The following is a 19,227-nucleotide window of genomic DNA, read 5'->3' as shown; positions in this document are numbered from 1 at the left end:
GGTTTTTGCTTTTGTTAGCTTCTCCATGCAGCTCCTATCACCACTTGATTCGGATGAGAGCTTCTGAGGTGACGAGTAAAGAGCGTATATAAAACTGTGAACAGTGGCTATTCAGAATTTCAAAGGATATTGACACCTTACACTGGAGGCCACTGGGGAACTATAGGATGTGGTCTCTGACTTACCCTAGAAAATCTGTGCCTCTTTTTATCTCTCGTCTTTCTTCACCTCTCCCTCTTCTCATGGTGTCCCACGTGGTTTTCTCTCGTTGTACGTACCTCCCTCCTTCCGTGTGTTTCTCCCTCCTTTCTTTCCTCTTCCCCTTTTCCTTCTGCACCTTCTCCCGCTTTCCCCGTAACATCTTCCTCCAGACCTCCCTTTCCCCAGCTCTTCTTTTTCTAACACTGCTTTTCCCCATTCCATCCAGGTCTAAATAAAATGCTTTAATGAATATTCTGAATTTGGTGGGACACAAACGTGGAAAGATTTTGTTTGGTTTTGCTTCAAATTCTTTCTTGCCTCTAGTGACATTTTGATACTGGTAAAGGCCATTGCTTTTTCTTCTCTTTTGCTTATCGAAGTCCAGTTCAGTTTAAAAGTCAGTCTCTTCCCCTCCCCACCCCCCAGCTCAGAGAATTAATAGGGGTTAGGATTAAAGGGGTGGCGAATTCCATTCCATACCCAAGCACGATCTGTACTCCTGCACTAATCATCGCTACTTCTCTGGCTAAAAGTGACTGGCCTTTGGGGCCCTCCTTGTATGGGGCATGTGCCCAGATACAGGCTCCCTTGAGTCACCCTCACGCAATCCTCTGACACAGGAGATGGAGTGCAGCTTGACCTCTCCTTCCCGTACCTTCCCGGCTTCCAGAACTAGCAATTCCCTGTGCACAAGAATCTGGCCAAGCAACTTAAGCCTGGCCACCTTCTACAGTATCTGGGGCCCAGAGCAAGCTCACACCGCTTTGCCACTCCCTACGGTGGGAGGGCAGGCTGGCCCCCACCCCTGGCTCTCCTCACCCAGAGGCTCAGGCAGGTGCCCGCTGCTGCCACCTCTGTTCTCCACAGGTGAACCTCTTGAAATGTCCCCTCTTGAGACTAGTTGGGGGAGAGGAAAGCACCATTCAACCCATGAAAAGAGGAAGAAGGGAGAGACTGCAGGACTCACCATTCTGCCAACACCTCAGTCGCCCTCCCTGTCTTCTGCTTTTATAAGACCTAGGGGTGGTGATACACCTCTGTTAGGGTGATGGTGGGGGGAGTGTTGAGGTAAGTGACCAGCCCTAGTTGGAGGTGGCTGTCGTTAGATAATGGGGCTTTTATTTCATCCATGTCCTTAGTTTTCAGTCCTGGTTGGCTAACAACTGGAAAATTTCCACTCCACATCCTGCTACGTTAACAACCGAAAGAGCAGTGTGGGGCTTTCCAAATACAACTGGAGTGCAGGCAGTAGGGTCCCGGGGTGAAGGTGGCCCCTGGAGGGGCAGGATATGCTGTGGCACAGTGGCAGTAATTAAAGTCTGTCCCATAGTTTTGCTGTGATTCTGAGCAGTGGCAGCTCTGACAGATTTAACCAATTTGAGAGAGTAAAAGGAGAAATGCTAGATCAGCTCTTTCTTTTAAAAATGCTTGTTGTTGGGAAAAACCGGCCTCCTTTTCATCATCATCAACACAGCAAAAACAAACAAGTATCAAGAACCCACTATAAGAATTTGGGCTCAGTTCCAAGATCAAAGAATCTTTTGAAATACCTCTGCTTGCCACAAGCAAATTTACTGAAAGAACAAAAAGGTAGTAAAACTCCCAACCCACCCAAATTACAGGGCCCAAAGCCACACAAATTTAAATAGGCAGGGGAAGAAAAGTATTATTAATCGAATAATTCAAGTTTTTATATCTAGCCTATTTTGTCAAATTTATTTAAATTATTATTATTTTTATTTTATTTTTTGCGGTACGCAGGCCTCACTGTTGTGGCCTCTCCCGTTGCGGAGCACTGGCTCCGGACGCACAGGCTCAGCAGCCATGGCTCACGGGCCCAGCCGCTCCGCGGCATGTGGGATCTTCCCAGACCGGGGCACGAGCCCGTGTCCCCTGCATCGGCTGGCGGACTCTCAACCACTGCGCCACCAGGGAAGCCCTATTTAAATTATTTAACTAACTTCTATTCATTTAAATAGAATTATAATTTCATGTGAACTATTATGAGAATAGTTTGAATCCCATTTTTTAATATTTATTTATTTATTTGGTTGCATTGGGTCTTAGTTGCAGCAGGCGGGCTCCTTCATTGCAGCTCATGGGCTCCTTAGTTGCGACTCGCTGGCTCCTTAGTTATAGCACACGAACTCTTAGTTGCGGCATGTGGGATCTAGTTCCCAGATCAAGGATCGAACCCAGGCCCCCTGCATTGGAAGCTCAGAGTCTTAACCACTGTGCCACCAGGGAAGTCCCCAAATCCCTTCTTTAATCAGTGCATATTGTAAACGTGTGCAGTTTTATAGAATTTGGAGCATAGTTTTTACATTTTTAGGAATTTATGATTACTATAATTTTGCTTCTATGACATTGTTGGTGATAATTGATATTATGCAAAATACTTGATAGAAAACCCAGACACCAATTATCATATTTCTATAAGAAAATATGAGCTGTTTCATAATGATCTACTTTAGGATGTGGTTTCTTCGAATATACCAGGGTAATAAGTACAATCTATAGATATAAGGATTTGTCCTTTGTTTAAAATCTGACTTCTCAAAGGGATCAGAAATTTTTTCATTTGAACATATATATATTTTTTTTTTTTTTTTTTTTTTTTTTTTTGCGGTATGCGGGCCTCTCGCTGTTGTGACCTCTCCCGTTGCAGAGCACAGGCTCCGGACGCGCAGGCTCAGCGGCCATGGCTCACGGGCCCAGCCGCTCCGCGGCATGTGGGATCTTCCCGGACCGGGGCACGAACCCGTGTCCCCTGCATCGGCAGGCGGACTCTCAACCACTGCGCCACCAGGGAAGCCCTGAACATATATATTTTTAAAGTACTTAACAAAAGTCAGTGGTGTTTTAAACTTTAAAGAGTAAGGATGGGTCTGTCATACCTCTCAGATTCAGGGCAGCATCAGGGGACCCCAAAAGCCCTTCTGGAATGTGCCCCCCTATTCACTCTTGCCTAGTAAGCACTTATTTGTGTAGGGGCCTTTTTAGAAAAGTGGGTGCTCAGTAAGACTTGTCAGTTAAAGCATGGGGTCCTGGGGTCCCAGACCCTCAACCCAGGACTCTGATGGGCATCTTCTGATCTGAGCCTTACCCGGGTGTCTGGAGGATCCCTGAGGAGAAAGTGAAAACCTAAAGATTCTGTTTATCTCTGGTGGGTTCTGCAGGTCTGGGGGATGTGGGGATCCCCAGAAGACCCTAGAATAAACCCTCTGCTCTGTGGAAGAGCCCCTCCCGCAGTCTCTGAGAGGGCCCAGAACAGCGCCTTTGGCGCAGGGAGCTACCAGCCCATGCCACAGAGTGGCATGCTATGTGCACTCTCACTGATGTAAGTCTCTGCCCCGAGTTCTGAGCTGGCCCGGAACCCCTCGAGAGCCTGGCCGTGCCTTACCCACTGTAGCCTCAGCAACCTTTTGAGGACCATGTTCACAGATGGCAGCGGCGATGAACCACTGGCATGTCGTTGCTGGTTGATCAAGGCAGACTTCTCCTCCGTCTTGTCCTTCCTCTTCCCTGCAGGGCCAGGAGAGCCCTCACCTCCAAGCAAAGCTTAACATGAAACTCGAGTGTTTTACCAGCACATGCTTATTGCCAGCAGGGCCTGGTGCAGGTTGAGGAGGGAGATGAGAGGGAGTCGGCGTACGGTTCTATGGAAGTAAAACTACCTCCACCCTCTCACTTTAGTTAAACTCTTTTTTAAAAAATTTATTTATTTATTTTTGGCTGTGTTGGGTCTTCATTGCTGTGCGCAGGCTTTCTCTAGTTGCAGCGAGCGGGGGCTACTCTTCGTTGCGGTGTGCGGGCTTCATTGTGGTGGCTACTCTTGTGGAGCACGGACTCTAGGCACGCAGTTTTCAGTAACTGTGGCACACAGGCTCAATAGCTGTGGCACGCGGGCTCAGTAGTTGTGGTGCACGGGCTTAGTTGCCCCACGGCATGTGGGATCTTCCCAGACCAGGGCTTGAACCCATGTCCCCTGCATTGGCAGGCGGATTCTTAACCACTGTGCCACCAGGGAAGCCCTTAGTTAAACTCTTAAGTTCAATTTTTCTCCACCCGTTAGTTCTCTTAACATCCAAAGACTCTCAGTGTCTCCCGTGATGCTGGCATTCTGTGCCACAGTTGGCACATACGCTCATTCTGCAGATGTGTGAACTGAGGTTCTCACAGATAACTCGCTAGAGGTCATACAGCTATGAAGTGGAGGGGCCGAGATTGAAGCCAGCTTTGCCAGGTTTCCAAGTGAAGGGTTTATCTCTGTCCCTGTCCCCACCCTCTGGGACCCTGGCCTCCCCTCCCCTTACTGGTCATGTCCTTCTCTCTACCCAGTGATACTCTGAACATTGTGGCGTCAGATCACCGGCCTTTCACCACGAAGCAGAAAGCTATGGGCAAGGAGGACTTCACCAAGATCCCACACGGCGTGAGCGGCGTACAGGACCGCATGAGCGTCATCTGGGAGAGAGGAGTGGTATGTTCCCACGACCCCTCCCCACTCTGGGCCTCAGAAGAATTTTCACCCTTAGGAGGGCTGGGTCAACCACAGCTCCTGTTTCACTCAAAAGGAAAACAGAAAAGGTCTGTTTTTTTTCCTGATCGGAAAGGTAATAATGCCTAGCATAAAAATTTGGAAAATACAGAAAAGTATTAGGAAAAAAACCCCATAATTCCATACTGGGAAATTATTAATATTTTGGTATATTTCTTTCCAGCTCTATGCATGTACTATACATTATTTTAATTACTGGGTTCATCTTCTTTTCATATAACAGTGTATTTTGAGTGTCTTCCTATATCAGTAAAAATTCTTTAAAAACATATTTTTAATGGCTAAATAATATTCCCTCCAACGGCAGTGCCATGCTTCAATTGATCCTTCCACGATGTTTGGAACTTTCAGCTGTTTCAAATTTTTGCTCTTAGAAATAATGCTGCAGAGAATCTCTTTGTTCATGAGTGTACATCAGCATTTCTAATTATTTCCTGAGGACAGATTCCTAGAAGCGGATTTCTGGGCCAAGGGATATGAACCTTTTTAAAGATCTTGATATCTTTTGTCCAATAATAACGATAGAGGCTGGGACTTCATTTGAATACCTCCTGTTCTGCCCATGAAGAATAAGTAGTTTTGATCTTGACCTATCACAGATTAGATGCAGCATAGAGTATGAGGCCAAAGAGATTTGAAATCCTCAAGCCTAAACAACCAGCTCGGGGAAGACCCATGAGGCAGCTCCGGAATCCCCTTTGAAAAGGGTCCACGGTGCCTTCATGGGTGGGACGATAAGATGCCTTTCCAGGAGAGAATATATGTCCCTTCGTGGATGCAGGGAAGCTCCTGATTTATCCAGAGTGAGTACCGAGTAGACCTGCTTTTACAAACAGGAGGTAGATTTGCACCAGGAAAGCAACCTTTTGGAACAAGGGCCCACCCGCCCCCATTGCTGCAAGAAGGAGAGAGGAGTAGCATGGAACCAAGCCTAGCAGGTTGGCTCATCTGAGATGATGCCCGTGGCGTTGTCCTTCTCAGCACCATTGTTCTGACCAACTAAAAGCCCTCAGGCCAGGGTCAAGCGTGACCCGGGGTTTGAGGCACACACACAGGGCCTTGGTTGACCTAATACTTTTGCAATGTTTCAGGTTGGAGGAAAAATGGATGAGAACCGTTTTGTGGCTGTTACCAGTTCCAATGCAGCGAAGATTCTCAACCTGTATCCCCGCAAGGGCCGCATCATCCCTGGAGCCGATGCCGACGTGGTGGTGTGGGACCCAGAAGCTACAAAGTAAAACCTGCTGCTAGTCTCCAGGGCTAGAGGGACTTGGGATTTTAAGGGCCTTATATTACAGAACTCCAAAAGCATATCATCTTTGCACTACTTATAGCATAGAGCAAGATGACCCTAAGGTGTGTTCAATTCAACAAATACTTGAGGGCTTGCCATGGTCCAAGCACTAGGAATGCAACAGTGAACAAGAAGGGCTGAAGATCTGCTATAGTGCAGCTCCATGTGCACAGCACTTTACAGTTTTTCAGAGCTAAGTCACATCAACTATCTCGTTTGCTTTTCACACAGCCCCAAGAAGCACTTAAGCCTAAAGTTCTTATTTCCATTTTACTGTTGAAGAAACTAAGAGCAGAGAGTAGAGGGACTCCCCACATGACATAGCTAATAATTGGCTGAACCAGATAGATGTCCTGACACTCAGTTCTGGACTCTTCCACCAACACTCTGCTTCTCCCGTTGAGGGTGTCGGTCCCCTTGAGCACACAGCGCTTGACACCCATGGCGTTAATGAACACAAGTTGAGTGGGTAAATGAAGTGAATCAGGAGTTATCAAGCCACAGGATAACTCACCTGTTATGAGCATCATCTTTTTTTTTAAATTAGTTTATTTAATTTATTTTGTTTTGGCTGCGTTGAGTCTTCATTGCTGCACGGAGGCTTTCTCTAGTTCCAGCGAGCAGGGGCTACTCTTCCTTGCGGTGCGCTGGCTTCTCACTGCGGTGGCTTCTCTTGTTGCAGAGCATGGGCTCTAGGTGCACAGGCTTCAGTAGTTGTGGCACGCTGACTCAGTCGTTGTGGCTCGCGGGCTCTAGAGAGCAGCCTCAGTAGTTGTGGTGCACGGGCTTAGCTGCTCCACGACATGTGGGATCTTCCCGGATCGGGGTTCGAACCCCTGTCCCCTGCACTGGCAGACAGATTCCCAACCACTGCGCCACCAGGGAAGCCCCAGGGCATCATCTTTACTCAGAGATTTGAACAGGGTAATGGGAATTGTTTTTTAATGTTAAATTTCATTCAGTCACTCAACAAATCGAAAAGTGCCACCATTTGCTGAGCACTTTTCTAGGTGCACAAGCTAGCAGCGAACAAGATAGACAAAAATGTGCTGGGATTTTGAAGATAAAAAGTTGAATAGCAAAGAAACGCACCTCCCTGCTGGGATCCCCACACTGCTTCTCCATTAGGGCACTTGAGAAGCCGGGTTCTGCATCCAGCCTGGGGCTGGTCCCTGCTGCTGCTGCAGGTGTCGCTGTTAGTGATTGCTATTGGCAGAAAGACCCCTAGAGTATAGCCCAGTGTATTAGTCAGCTAGGGCTGCCATAACAAAATACCACAGACAGGAGGCTTAAACAGTAGAAATTTATTTTCTCACAGTTCTGGAGACTAGAAGTCCAAGATCAAGGGGCCAGCAGAGTTGATTTCGTTCTGAGGCCTCTCTCCTTGGTTTGTAGACGGCCATCTTCTCCCTCTGTCTTCACAAGGCACTTCCTCTGTGCGTGCACTTCTGGTGTCTCAATTTCCTCTTCTTATCAGGACACCCATTTGATTGGATTAGGGTCCACCTATATGACCTCATTTCACTTTAATTGGTTCTTTAAAGGCCCTATCTCCAAATACAGTCACATTCTGAAGTACTGGGGGCTAGGACTTCAACATATAAATTTGTGGGGCACACAGTCCAACCTAGCCTTTGGGGGTCATCCCTCCTCACTGAGCATTATCCCTTCCCACTGAGCATCTTCCCTTCCCACTGAGCATCTTCCCTTCCCACTGAGCATCATCCCTTCCCACTGAGCATCTTCCCTTCCCACTGAGCATCTTCCCTTCCCACTGAGCATCATCCCTTCCCACTGAGCATCTTCCCTTCCCACTGAGCATCTTCCCTTCCCACTGAGCATCATCCCTTCCCACTGAGCATCTTCCCTTCCCACTGAGCATTATCCCTTCCCACTGAGCATTATCCCTTCCCACTGAGCATTATCCCTTCCCACTGAGCATTATCCCTTCCCACTGAGCATCTTCCCTTCCCACTGAGCATCTTCCCTTCCCACTGAGCATCTTCCCTTCCCACTGAGCATCATCCCTTCCCACTGAGCATTATCCCTTCCCACTGAGCATCATCCCTTCCCACTGAGCATCTTCCCTTCCCACTGAGCATCTTCCCTTCCCACTGAGCATCATCCCTTCCCACTGAGCATCTTCCCTTCCCACTGAGCATCTTCCCTTCCCACTGAGCATCATCCCTTCCCACTGAGCATCTTCCCTTCCCACTGAGCATCTTCCCTTCCCACTGAGCATCATCCCTTCCCACTGAGCATCTTCCCTTCCCACTGAGCATTATCCCTTCCCACTGAGCATTATCCCTTCCCACTGAGCATCTTCCCTTCCCACAGAGCATCTTCCCTTCCCACTGAGCATTATCCCTTCCCACTGAGCATCTTCCCTTCCCACTGAGCATTATCCCTTCCCACTGAGCATTATCCCTTCCCACTGAGCATCTTCCCTTCCCACTGAGCATTATCCCTTCCCACTGAGCATCTTCCCTTCCCACTGAGCATCTTCCCTTCCCACTGAGCATCTTCCCTTCCTGCTAAGTACCTTCCCTTCTGTTGAGCTGTGACATTTTTACCTCCTCTCAGAGCGTTCTCTCCCGCCACTGCCTTCCCACCAGGACCATCTCAGCCAGCACCCAGGTGCAGGGAGGAGACTTCAACCTGTACGAGAACATGCGCTGCCATGGTGTACCCCTGGTCACCATCAGCCGGGGGCGGGTCGTGTACGAGAACGGCGTCTTCATGTGCGCTGAGGGCACCGGCAAGTTCTGCCCCTTGAGGTCCTTCCCAGACACTGTCTACAAGAAGCTGGTCCAGAGAGAAAAGGTAAGGTGTGGGGGGGGGGGGGCAGAGAAGACATGTGGGAAGAGGTTGAAGGCCCCTGGCGGTGACATCTTATATGACTTTTAAATCTCAAAGATGTTCTCACTCTGTCTTTCCACCAAATCTTATTGCCTGAATAGTCACTTTGGGAACAATCAAAATAGTAGAAAAGGAGCACCTGTAACAGAGTAAAATTTATTGGGAAGGGTCCCCAACTCCCTGGGAGCCCGGGGATACTATGAGGTGCTCATAGCTATCCCTGACATCCAGGCTTCTTGTCGTCCCTCAGGGGCAGGGGACTCCTGGCTTGGCCTGGGTTGTCATATTTGCCCTGGAGATGCTCTTGCCCCAAACTCCCCACAGCCGCCCTGTAAGTGCAGTAGGCTGGGTGGGCTTTGCTGAGTCTGGGCCCCCCAATGAAGTGGTCAAGCCAGGTCTAGCTCACTGCCATGCGGGGATGGCCTGAGGTCTTATCGTGAGAGTTTCATCCAGTCCTCGGATTCCGTAAACACCCTGGGTGTTCACTGAAGCTTGGGGCTCCACCTTATCCCCAGGGATACCGAACTCTGGGTAGAGTTTCACCCAAAAGAAGACTGGCTGTTCCCTCGTTGCTTGGGGATTGATTGTCCCGCCTTATCTCTGAGAGCTGTCCTGACAACTCCGGGTGCTGGGAACCAACTGCAGCCCTGGCCTCTGGGTGGAGAACCCAAATCATCAGAAAAGAACAAATCTGACAAAACTGACAGGTGAAAGCATCATGAGGTTTCCCCTTCCCTTCCGCCGGCATAAAGCAATATTATTATGGTCCAAAATGCTCCCGCCTAGCTACTTCCAGATTCTGTCTAGAAAGGGTGGGTGTTCTTAGAAATATCATGACCAAGGGCCTGGGAGCCCCAGCCCAAATGCAGGTCTTCTATCAGGGAGCAGACTTGGATTACCTAAAAAAAAAGCAGGACTTTAGTTATCCCAGTATTCAATTCAAAAGCGAACTCAGGATCTCTCGGGTAGGTGAATGGTCCCATCTCCAATATGCTTCCCAGATGTGGACAATGGCAGGAGACCTCAGCCCCACCTCTGGGGGACGTGCCACAAAGAACTGTAAGAGCGACACATTCACACGCTAGACTACCTGACCAAGGGTGGCAATGATTTAAAATAAGAAAACGGAAAATAACAAGTGTCAGTGAGGCTATGGAGAAATTGGAGCCCTCGTTCATCGTCAGATGAATGTAAAAGATGCAGCCACTTTGGAAACCAGTTTGGCAGTTCCCAAAATGTTAGCTATAGCGTCGCCAAAATAACCCAGCAATTCCACTCTTGGGTATATACAGAGTCAAGAAAAATGAAAATATATGTCTTCACAAAATCTTGTACATGAATGTCATAGCAGCGTTATTCATAAAGGCCAAAACGTGGGAACAATGTACACGTCCATCAACTACTGAATAAACAAAATGTGGTCTATCCATACAATGGAATATTATTCAGCCATAAAAGGGAGTGGAGTGCTAATATATGCTACATACAACACGCGTGACCCTTAAAAACATCATGCTAAGTGAAAGAATCCAGTCACAAAAGACCACATGTTAAATGGTTCCATTCGTATGAAATGTGCAGAAGAAGCAAATCCATAGACAGAAAATAGATTAGTGGTGGCTTCGGGCTGGCCAGAGGGGAGAATGGGAGTGACTGCTCACGGGGACGGAGATTCTTTGGGGGGTGATGAAAATATTTTGGAATTACACAGTGTTGGTGGCACAAACTTGTGAATTACACTAAACACCCCTGAAATGTATTCTTTTAAATGGTGAATTTTATGGTATGTGAATTCTATCTCAATTTGAAAAAAAAAAAATCTTTAAACAGTTCTGTGGCTTTCCCAAAAAAAGATGTTTTAGTCAGGAAATAGGATCAAAAGAGGGCAGAGAAAGTGTTTGAAGCCCTTCTAAAAACCAACCTGGGACTTCCCTGGTAGCTCAGTGGTTAGGAATCCACCTGCCAATGCAGGGGACACGGGTTCGATCCCTGGTCCAGGAAGATCCCACATGCTGCGGAGCAGCTAAGCCCATGTGCCGCAACTACTGAGCCTGTGCTCTAGAGCCCACGAGCCACAACTAGTGAGCCTGCGTGCGCCTAGAGCCCATGCTCCGCAACAAGAGAAGCCACCGCAATGAGAAGCCCGCGTGCCACAAGGAAGAGTAGCCTCCGCTCGTGGCAACTAGAAAAGCCCACGTGCAGCAACGAAGACCCAACGCAGCCAAAACTAATAAAAATAAATAAATAAATAAAAACCAACCTCACAAGAATGTCAGACAGATACCAATTCACATCAGACCGCTCTTAGGGCCAGACATAGTGGAAGAGCTCAGCTTCTAGGACTGATATAAATTCAACTCAGAGGCCCTTTATCCAAAGCACTTAAAATGACAACATAAGGTCCTCAAGAAAACGCCAATTCTATTCCCTATTCTCTGGTATAGCCCTTATGTAACAGAATGCAGGTACGCAAAAAACTTCATTTCCCCCAAATTATAAATAAGCAGTCCCTACAGAGCAGGGTCCTCAGGAAAGAAAGTAGCTCTGGGGTTGGGACCAGCGCATAAAACCAAAGCAAGGGGCTGCCGGGAGCCGGGTCCTGCCAAGGTCACTTACCCAGGATTCACCAGGTCTGTACTCCCACCTTCACCCCCGGAACCCCAAAGTGCAGCCTGGTAAAGGCTAAAACACTTCAGACCAGTTTTGACATTCTGAGGACTGAGCTCAACTACAGATCTGTTGGAGAATACAAAGGAATATGTAAGCGGAAGAGCCTTCCAGAAATCACCCTTGTCTGTTGTTTCTCTCAACAAGGTTTTCAGCAAGCACTGTGCAGCAAGGAGATTGAGGTTATGTCCCTGAAGAGTGCCTGGGGTGTAGATTATTTATGCTGCCCCTTCAGACCTTATGCACACACTCCAACACACTTCCTCTTGCAGCAGAACTTTGTAATATGATTAAGCCCCGAACTGACCCCTGCAATAATAACAGCTACTGGTACTTACATGTCACTCACCGTGTGCCAGAGCTTTACGTGTTCTATTTCATTTGATCTCATAACTCTGTATTCTTATAAATAAGAAAACATGCACAGAGAGGTAACATAACTTGCACAAGGCCACACAGCTTACACGTAACAGAGCTAGGAGTGGAACCCAGGCAGTCTGGTTGTAGAATATAGGCTCTTAACTCTATTGCCTTTGTGAGTACAAAATTAACTACTATTGCTGCCGGGGGATTGTAATCTCCAAATCAGCTGTATTTAGCCTCTATTCCCACAAAGTTGTCAGATCACAATAAAAGGCCTGGCCTCTTGACAGCCTGGCAAGTGAGGGGATGACATTGCTCCGTGTGAGGGGTGCTCTCTAAAGCTGAATACCTCAGAAGTCTACCCGCTACCTTGGGAAACATTCCACCAATGTCAGGGGGAGTCAGTGGGTATCTCTACACACATGCATGCAAACACTCCCACACATATGCACTATTTAGGAGGTACAAGCGGATTCTCTACCCCTGGGTTCAAGGTGTAGGAAGGCTTCGTCACATACAGTAATTTGGGTCCTAAGAACAGTGGCAGCTTCCAAAGTCTTATCAGCCATCAAGGGGGCTCTGGTGGTGGTGGTGGCTTGGTCCTGAGGGTTGATGCTGTCTGTGCTCTGATGGCATCATCTTTTCCCCTTTTCTGCTCTCCACCTTCACTAGACCTTAAAGGTGAGGGGAGTGGACCGCACTCCCTACCTGGGGGATGTAGCTGTCGTTGTGCATCCTGGGAAAAAAGAGATGGGAACGCCACTCGCAGACACTCCTACCCGGCCTGTTACCCGACACGGAGGCATGAGGGACCTTCATGAATCCAGCTTCAGCCTCTCTGGTAAGAGCAAGGGCCACTTGGCCTGGCACCTGCATCTCCACCACAGTGAGGGGACAGGAGGAGGGCAGAGGGACTAGGAACCCCACCCCGGCAGAGGGGTTTATGCTGCTTTCCTCCCCATCTTCTCCCTCCCTCCCCGATCCCCTGCCCGATGATGACTGCTGGGCCCCATGTTATAGACACACAAACATTGGCAGGCGGGGAAGGAGGGCTCTCCCAGTCCCTGGGCACCAGCCACTCTTAACAGGCCATGGCCCTTTTGGGCCTTTCCCCGTGGTTTCTAAGTTCAAATAGTTTCATCCCTTGAGGTATCTTGAGGGCCCTGCGCATAGGGATGCCCCAGAGACGCTCTGAGCACAGAAGCGTTAACTCTGTGCTACGTGGGTCTGCACCCCCATTTGCCACCCCACTCCTCAGCAGCCTTGCTGAAAGACGTGGTATTTCCCTTATGCCCTTTCCTCCCTCATCTTAACCTCAGGTTTGCCACCTTCTTTTCTGCCAGGAATTGTACTGTATGTAATACGATATAGAATATATGGGGTGTATCTATGCTTAGAGACTTTATCGTCGACAGCGTGTGTCCCAGGTGCTCGGCCGTAGTTAAAGGTGGGGGTCATGGCGGCATAAACGGTGAGCCTCACTGGAGAGCAGGCAGAGACGGTAAGATGCCTTGGTGCTGCAAGCAGCTTTGCTGGAAGCCATGATCCCTACTTGAAAGGGGCAGTGGCCGGGTCTCACTGAACGGCCTTCACGACTAGCCCTGGCGCAGACCGAGCCTCCGCTCTGCAAGAGCCGTGCTGGGGCCGGAAGGTGAGAAGAGCAAGATCCTGGGGGAGGTGAGACGCAGCCACAAACTGTCCTAACATGAGAGGCCGAGAACTAAACCAGAGGAGAGCCGGGGGGCACGGCTGCCCGCTGAGCTTCCTCTGTGCCCAGCCGTGTGCTGGCCGCAGCTCAGGTGGTTCTTGACTGAGGAGCTGACCGCCTGTGGAGAGGGGTCCTCTCCACCACCCTCCCCATTGTCTCAGAGCCAATCTCATTACGGAGATAACTTCTCCCCCACCCTGAGGGCCACTGCTACTCCCACCAGCGATGGGACTGAGTGCAGGGAGTCAGAAAGGGATCTGCGGGGTGGAGTGTCAGCGGGAGCCCCGGCCTTGCCAGTCCAGGAGGTGTAGCTCCCCACGGCTGCCTGGGTCTGCCGCTTCCTGCAGCCGCCAGCCTCGGGAGAAGCAGCAAGGCCCCCAGAGCTGCGAGCCCCCTCTGGCCCTTGGCTTCTGCTCCCACCCAAGTCTCGGGCAGAGCCAAGACTGGGCGGAACTGCTCTCAGGTTCAGCAGACATCAGGCAGCCTCTCACCTTCCCTCCGCCCCAAACCTGGTCTGTTCTAAATGGGACAGGCTGAAGAATGTCCCATCACACTCCCTGGGGCACAGACCTTCTTTTCTTTTTTCCAATTTATTTATTTACTTATTTATTTATTTATTTTTGGCTACACCACAGGGCATGTGGGAATCTTGTTTCCCCGACCAGGGATCGAACCCATGTCCCCTGCAGTGGAAGCACGGAGTCTTAACCACTGCACTGCCAGGGAAGTTCCCAGGCCTTCTTTTCTAAGTCTCGGGACTTCGAGACGTGGGGGCCTTTGGGGTGCTGTTCTCTGATTTTCCAAAGCAGTGGCACACCCTTCCTTCTCGCTCTCTTGCTCACTGAGGCATATGGGCAAAGGTCCACTTGCTAACAGGCATCTCCCTGGTCCGTGTGCTTGGCAAGAGACCATACCCCCAGGGCTGGCAGCAGTGAAGGCAGCATAGCAAGGCAGTTAATCATGGAGGCTCTGAACCAGGAAGACCTGGGTTCAAGTCCAGGCTCTACCACTTAAACGCTGTGTGACATTAGCCAAGTTAACTTCCCTGAGCCTCAGTTTCCCCACCTGTAAAATGGGATGGAGTTGGATTGAGGATTAAATTAGATCCTAAGCACGGAGGACCTGGTTTTATTACCCAGGGGAGCTCACCCTCTGCTTCCTTCCTTGCAGGTTCTCAGATCGATGACCATGTTCCAAAGAGAGCCTCAGCTCGGATCCTCGCTCCCCCCGGAGGCAGGTCAAGTGGCATTTGGTAAAGGCACTGACCAGCCCCCTAAGTGAAGATGCACCACTGCCACCAGCCCACACGCCTTCCGGCCACAGCTGCAGGGGGCGGGAGAGGCCGGGCTGGGCAGCGCACCACCTGAGGGGGCCCCGGGACACGGGGAGCCCTCCCCATGTCTGACACGTGATTCACTGTGCTTCGAGCCGACCCTAACAGGCACTTTGAGATGTGTTCCTCCTGCTGCAGTCCTTTCCTGCCTTGGCCTCGGCAGGCTTCCCGGGGGCCCATGCTATGCACAGAGCCCAGTGCATAGAGCCTGGCCCCGCCCCTCCTCTCACACCCGCCTCTGGGCTGGCCTTGGGAAAGCCCGACCTTAGTGCCCTGCCCCTGGCTGACCCGCCAGCTGTCCAGAGCACTTTAGCAGATGTGTTTTAAAAGAAAAGGACTCCCTCCCCCATCCCCTTCGGCCCAGTGGTCGCTTTCCCCAAGTCAGACAGGTGTTAGCATCCCAGCCATGCCCAGGACATCCGGTTTTTCCCCACTCATCTCCCGCCCCTGTTTGGTTGTGGCTGGGACACTCTGTGCCCTTTGCCAGCTGCTTCCTCTCCGCCACCCCCCAGGAGTCCCAGGCCCAGAAGGGCTGGCCGGGCGGGCATGAGGCTGGTGCCAGGCGCGTGTATATGATTTTGTTTTGCACGTTTGGTTTGCGCAGTGGTTTGGTTTGACTTGTTTGTGCATCCTGTGAAAAATGACGGTGCTTCGTGTCACTAGCATAGCATAGAAACAGGAATAGATGTGGACCTTAGGAGATGCTGCTTCGACACCAACCAGACAGCCTAGGGCACCGATGACAGGGGTGAGAGGGGGATACTGGACTCGCAGGCCCTTTTTCTCCCTTCCTGGAGTCTTCCTGCCCTTCCCCTCCCCTCCTGGTCTAGTTTCCTGCATCCTGAGAGGGTGCCCGGGATGCTGGCCCTGCAGACCTTCAGGGAGCAGGGTGGCCTTTCCCATCTCTGGCCCTGGTCACTCCCAGCACTAACGCCACACACACACACCCAGCCGCCTGTACGCTTCCGCCTACTGGACCAAGGCCCCGCCGCTCATCCGTGTGACTGGCGAGAGGCCTCATGCCTGCTAAGAGAGATGGGGGTGGGACTAGATCCGGGTGCGAGGCCAGGCCAGCAGGACCTGGTTGTAGCCCACAGCGCTGCTCCGGGGCTGCAGTCTCCTGTGGTCAGCACCTCACCCTAACCTGCCTGTGGCCTCCATCTCCTCCCAGTTGGGCCCTCCCCGCCTCGAAAGCGCCAGGTGGTTTCCATGGAAACACTAGAGGCTGCCCTTGCTGAGCCTTGTTCCCCCTCGGGGAGCGACGTCATGTTGCACATTTGGTCTGGGCACCCGGGCTGACACGTGGCTCCTGGTCTCTTGGGCCGGTGGTCACACCCGGCACATTTCTGTAGTGCTTTTCACGTTGTCAAAGCCCTTTCATGTATGAGCTCTCAATTGCTCCTCACGACAGCTCAGTGTGTATTATTCCCCCCATTTCACAGCTGTGGCCCAGAAAGCTCAGGCCTTCTGACTCCAGAAATGTCCAGGACTGCCCTTAAGAGCTTGGCTGGGTACCCTAGCTGTGGACAGGAGGAGTGGAGTGACATCTCTTGCAGATCCCACCTGAGAGTTTAACCAACTAAAAGACTTACTCTCCCAGTAGGCATTCTGCTTTGTTTTGCACAGGTAGATAAATTTTTCTTGTAAACAAACTGACGCGTATCACTGTTTGAGCCAGAGCCAGTTACTTGTTGGAGGCCTGCCCTGTGGTTTGAGCTGTCCCCACGTCCTCACTTAGGAGCTGAGAGGACTGAGACAGTAACCCAGGAAGCAGAGGCAACAGAGACACTCATGGAGGGTGGTGGCCATGGGGACAGTTGGTGGGGATCTGAGCCTAGGAAACTGTGTGACGCTGACCCCGTGGTACAGTGCGCATCATCTATCCCTTTCAGCCCTTGCTGGGTCATGGGCCTTGGGCAGATGCCAAAGAGCCAAGCAGTGGTGGTGGCCAGGGGGCAGAGCATCCCTGCTTGGGCTAGGAAAGCTTTACCTTCTCTGAGTGCCTCCGCCCGAGAGATGCATGGTCCGTGGCTCTGGGAGACCACATGTTGGTGTGGTCCATCGAAGGCCTTCCACTTCATTCACCCCCGACCTTTACATAGACCCACCCTTGCCCAGGAGCTTCTAGATGAAAATCAGAAGGAGGTTCAAGGAACCCAATGAAAGGTCACCCCCCGCCACCCATTCCCTGCCCCTGTGCCGAGCTCCAGCCAGCCCCATCACCAGCCCCATTGGCTCTTGGTTGGAATGAAAAGGGTCTCTGGTTGCACTGAATGCAGCTCTCAAACTGGTCTTGTACTTGCTGAATAAATACTGTTGTTCTTGCCTTAGCTGCTCTCTAGGTTTGTGGGGTTAAGTTACCAGAAAATTGTGCTACTGTGTGTGTGTGTGTGTGTGTGTGCGCGTGTGTGTAGTGCTAGGAGTCCACAGTAGGTCTCGGTCAAGCCAATGCCGTGATGAGGGCTTTTCCGATACTGACCCAGAAACCACAGAACCACTCGGAAACCCAAACCGCCTCCAGCTGCCCAGGTGGCAGGCACAGCCTGGGGTCGGGATGGAGCCTCCAGCACCCAAGTGACTTCCTCACTCCTCTGTAAATGTCATGGTGCTAAGATTGTGTCAACCCCATGAGGACACGTGGTCCTGTGCTCTGGCCACCTGACTGAGGCAAAAACAAAACAGCCCGACTCGTTGTGTTCTGGTGCAGGTTTGTATTAAACTGTAGCTACTTCTCACTTGGTCTCAGTTGTGTTTCTTCAAAGAAGAGGGAGCTTGGTAGGGGGCCTCTTCTTCCACAGTGGCTGGGATGGGGCTTCAGTTGCTAAAAAAGTCAGCTTTGGGTCTTCACTTGTGTTAGGTGGCAGGTGGCAGCTCACTGGGAGGCCTGAGCAGAGACTGAAGATTAAAAATGCTAAGAGATGGGAGCCTCAGTGGCCCAACAGCTAGTAGTCAGGCCTCTCCTGGTGGGAGCAAAACCAAGGTTTTTGGTGCCAAATATCCCAGGACAAGTTTGGGCTGAGTTCTCTGAAACAGGAATAATTAGGGGGAGACATCAGATACAAAAGGCAGGCAGGAGTGGGGATGGGACTAGGCTTTCCCCACCCACCCTTTGGTTACCATTTTGGAAACCCATAGCCCCGTCTTCACACTGGAACTCTTGGCTGTTGGAATCATGGTCTCACAAAATCCCATTTCAAAGGACTGTACAAGGCCTGTGTGTCTTTGAAGGACCTGCAGGCTGCTCCCTGGCTCTCCGGAACCCCACCTTTTGCATTGGCCCACTGTGCCTTCAAACCCTTCCATCTGCATCAAGACTAATCTACCTTCTCTTAGATCTCAGCCAGAGGTTGGGGGGCTATCTGATCAAACACTTTCACACTAAAGAGTGAGTGAAATTGTTGCTACCAGTACTATGGGGTCACTTGTACTTCTTAGCCCCAAAAAACAAAACCTTAATGAGGGAATTTTAGGTAGAATGGGGAAATAGTTGGGAGCCGGAGAACCTTCTCAGTTCTCACCAAATAAGCAACCCTCCTGCAAATAAGGCAGCCCATGACCAAAAGAAATACCCAGAGCACTGCAGTTAGGACAGAGCCCTTCACTGTAATGAAATGAGCTGTGTGTATAAGTTCTACTGGGGTTTCGGAGCCAGATGGAAACACCATTATTGGGCTTGTGAAGGATGCCAAGTCCCTGGGGTGATACTGGGCCAAAGCACCTGTGTTACCCTGTTTCCCCATAGCATGCATGGGAGCACACCAGAATTTGATTAACTGCCAAAAATCCTTTGTAAGCGTTTGAATGAAAAATGGCATGGCAACTCATTCGGCAGGTCATGTGCACGGTAGCAGGTGGTTTATAGAAAAAAATAAATAAATAAGATACCCAGGAAGACACTGGTTGCCTTTGTACGTATGTAGTCGTGGGAAAACAAAAGACCACAGACTCAGACTTTAAAAGTAACACTTGATCGTTTGTAAGAATCTGCATTTGTGGAAACTGAACCAGCCAGCAGCTAAGCAACCATCATCCTCTATTTCTTCCCTCCAATTACAGGCTGACTCTTATATACAGGTACAACCTAACACGAAGATTTGCCTTGCAGTTGTTGCAGTGGAGGAGGATGGGCCTCATGACACCCAAGTTATAAAGAAGAAACCTCACGATACACGGGCAGCGTAGACCTTCTAGTCCTAAGTTAATAAACGGCTATTTGACCGTGTTGCTGATAACACATTTGA

At 50.3% G+C, this 19,227-nt stretch overlaps 1 protein-coding gene across 3 annotated transcripts in view; it reads left to right on the top strand.

Annotated features, from left to right (window-relative positions):
* Positions 1 to 17,721, top strand: part of DPYSL5 (dihydropyrimidinase like 5) — a 90,569-nt gene extending 72,848 nt beyond the window's left edge. For all 3 annotated transcript variants that reach the window (XM_060309150.1, XM_030858179.2, XM_060309151.1), the window contains exons 9-13: positions 4,543 to 4,684; positions 5,854 to 5,996; positions 8,672 to 8,879; positions 12,618 to 12,786; positions 14,824 to 17,721. In XM_060309150.1, coding sequence (XP_060165133.1) covers positions 4,543 to 4,684; positions 5,854 to 5,996; positions 8,672 to 8,879; positions 12,618 to 12,786; positions 14,824 to 14,909 — 748 coding nt within the window. In that variant the 3' untranslated portion in view covers positions 14,910 to 17,721. The remainder of the gene's footprint in view (positions 1 to 4,542; positions 4,685 to 5,853; positions 5,997 to 8,671; positions 8,880 to 12,617; positions 12,787 to 14,823) is intronic.
* The last annotated feature ends 1,506 nt before the right edge of the window (positions 17,722 to 19,227 follow it).

Source organism: Globicephala melas, chromosome 12 (assembly GCF_963455315.2).
Source record: "Globicephala melas chromosome 12, mGloMel1.2, whole genome shotgun sequence".
NCBI classification, from domain to species: Eukaryota; Metazoa; Chordata; class Mammalia; order Artiodactyla; family Delphinidae; genus Globicephala; species Globicephala melas.
Note: the sequence above shows the minus strand (reverse complement) of the source record. Positions and strands in the feature narration are given on the sequence as shown.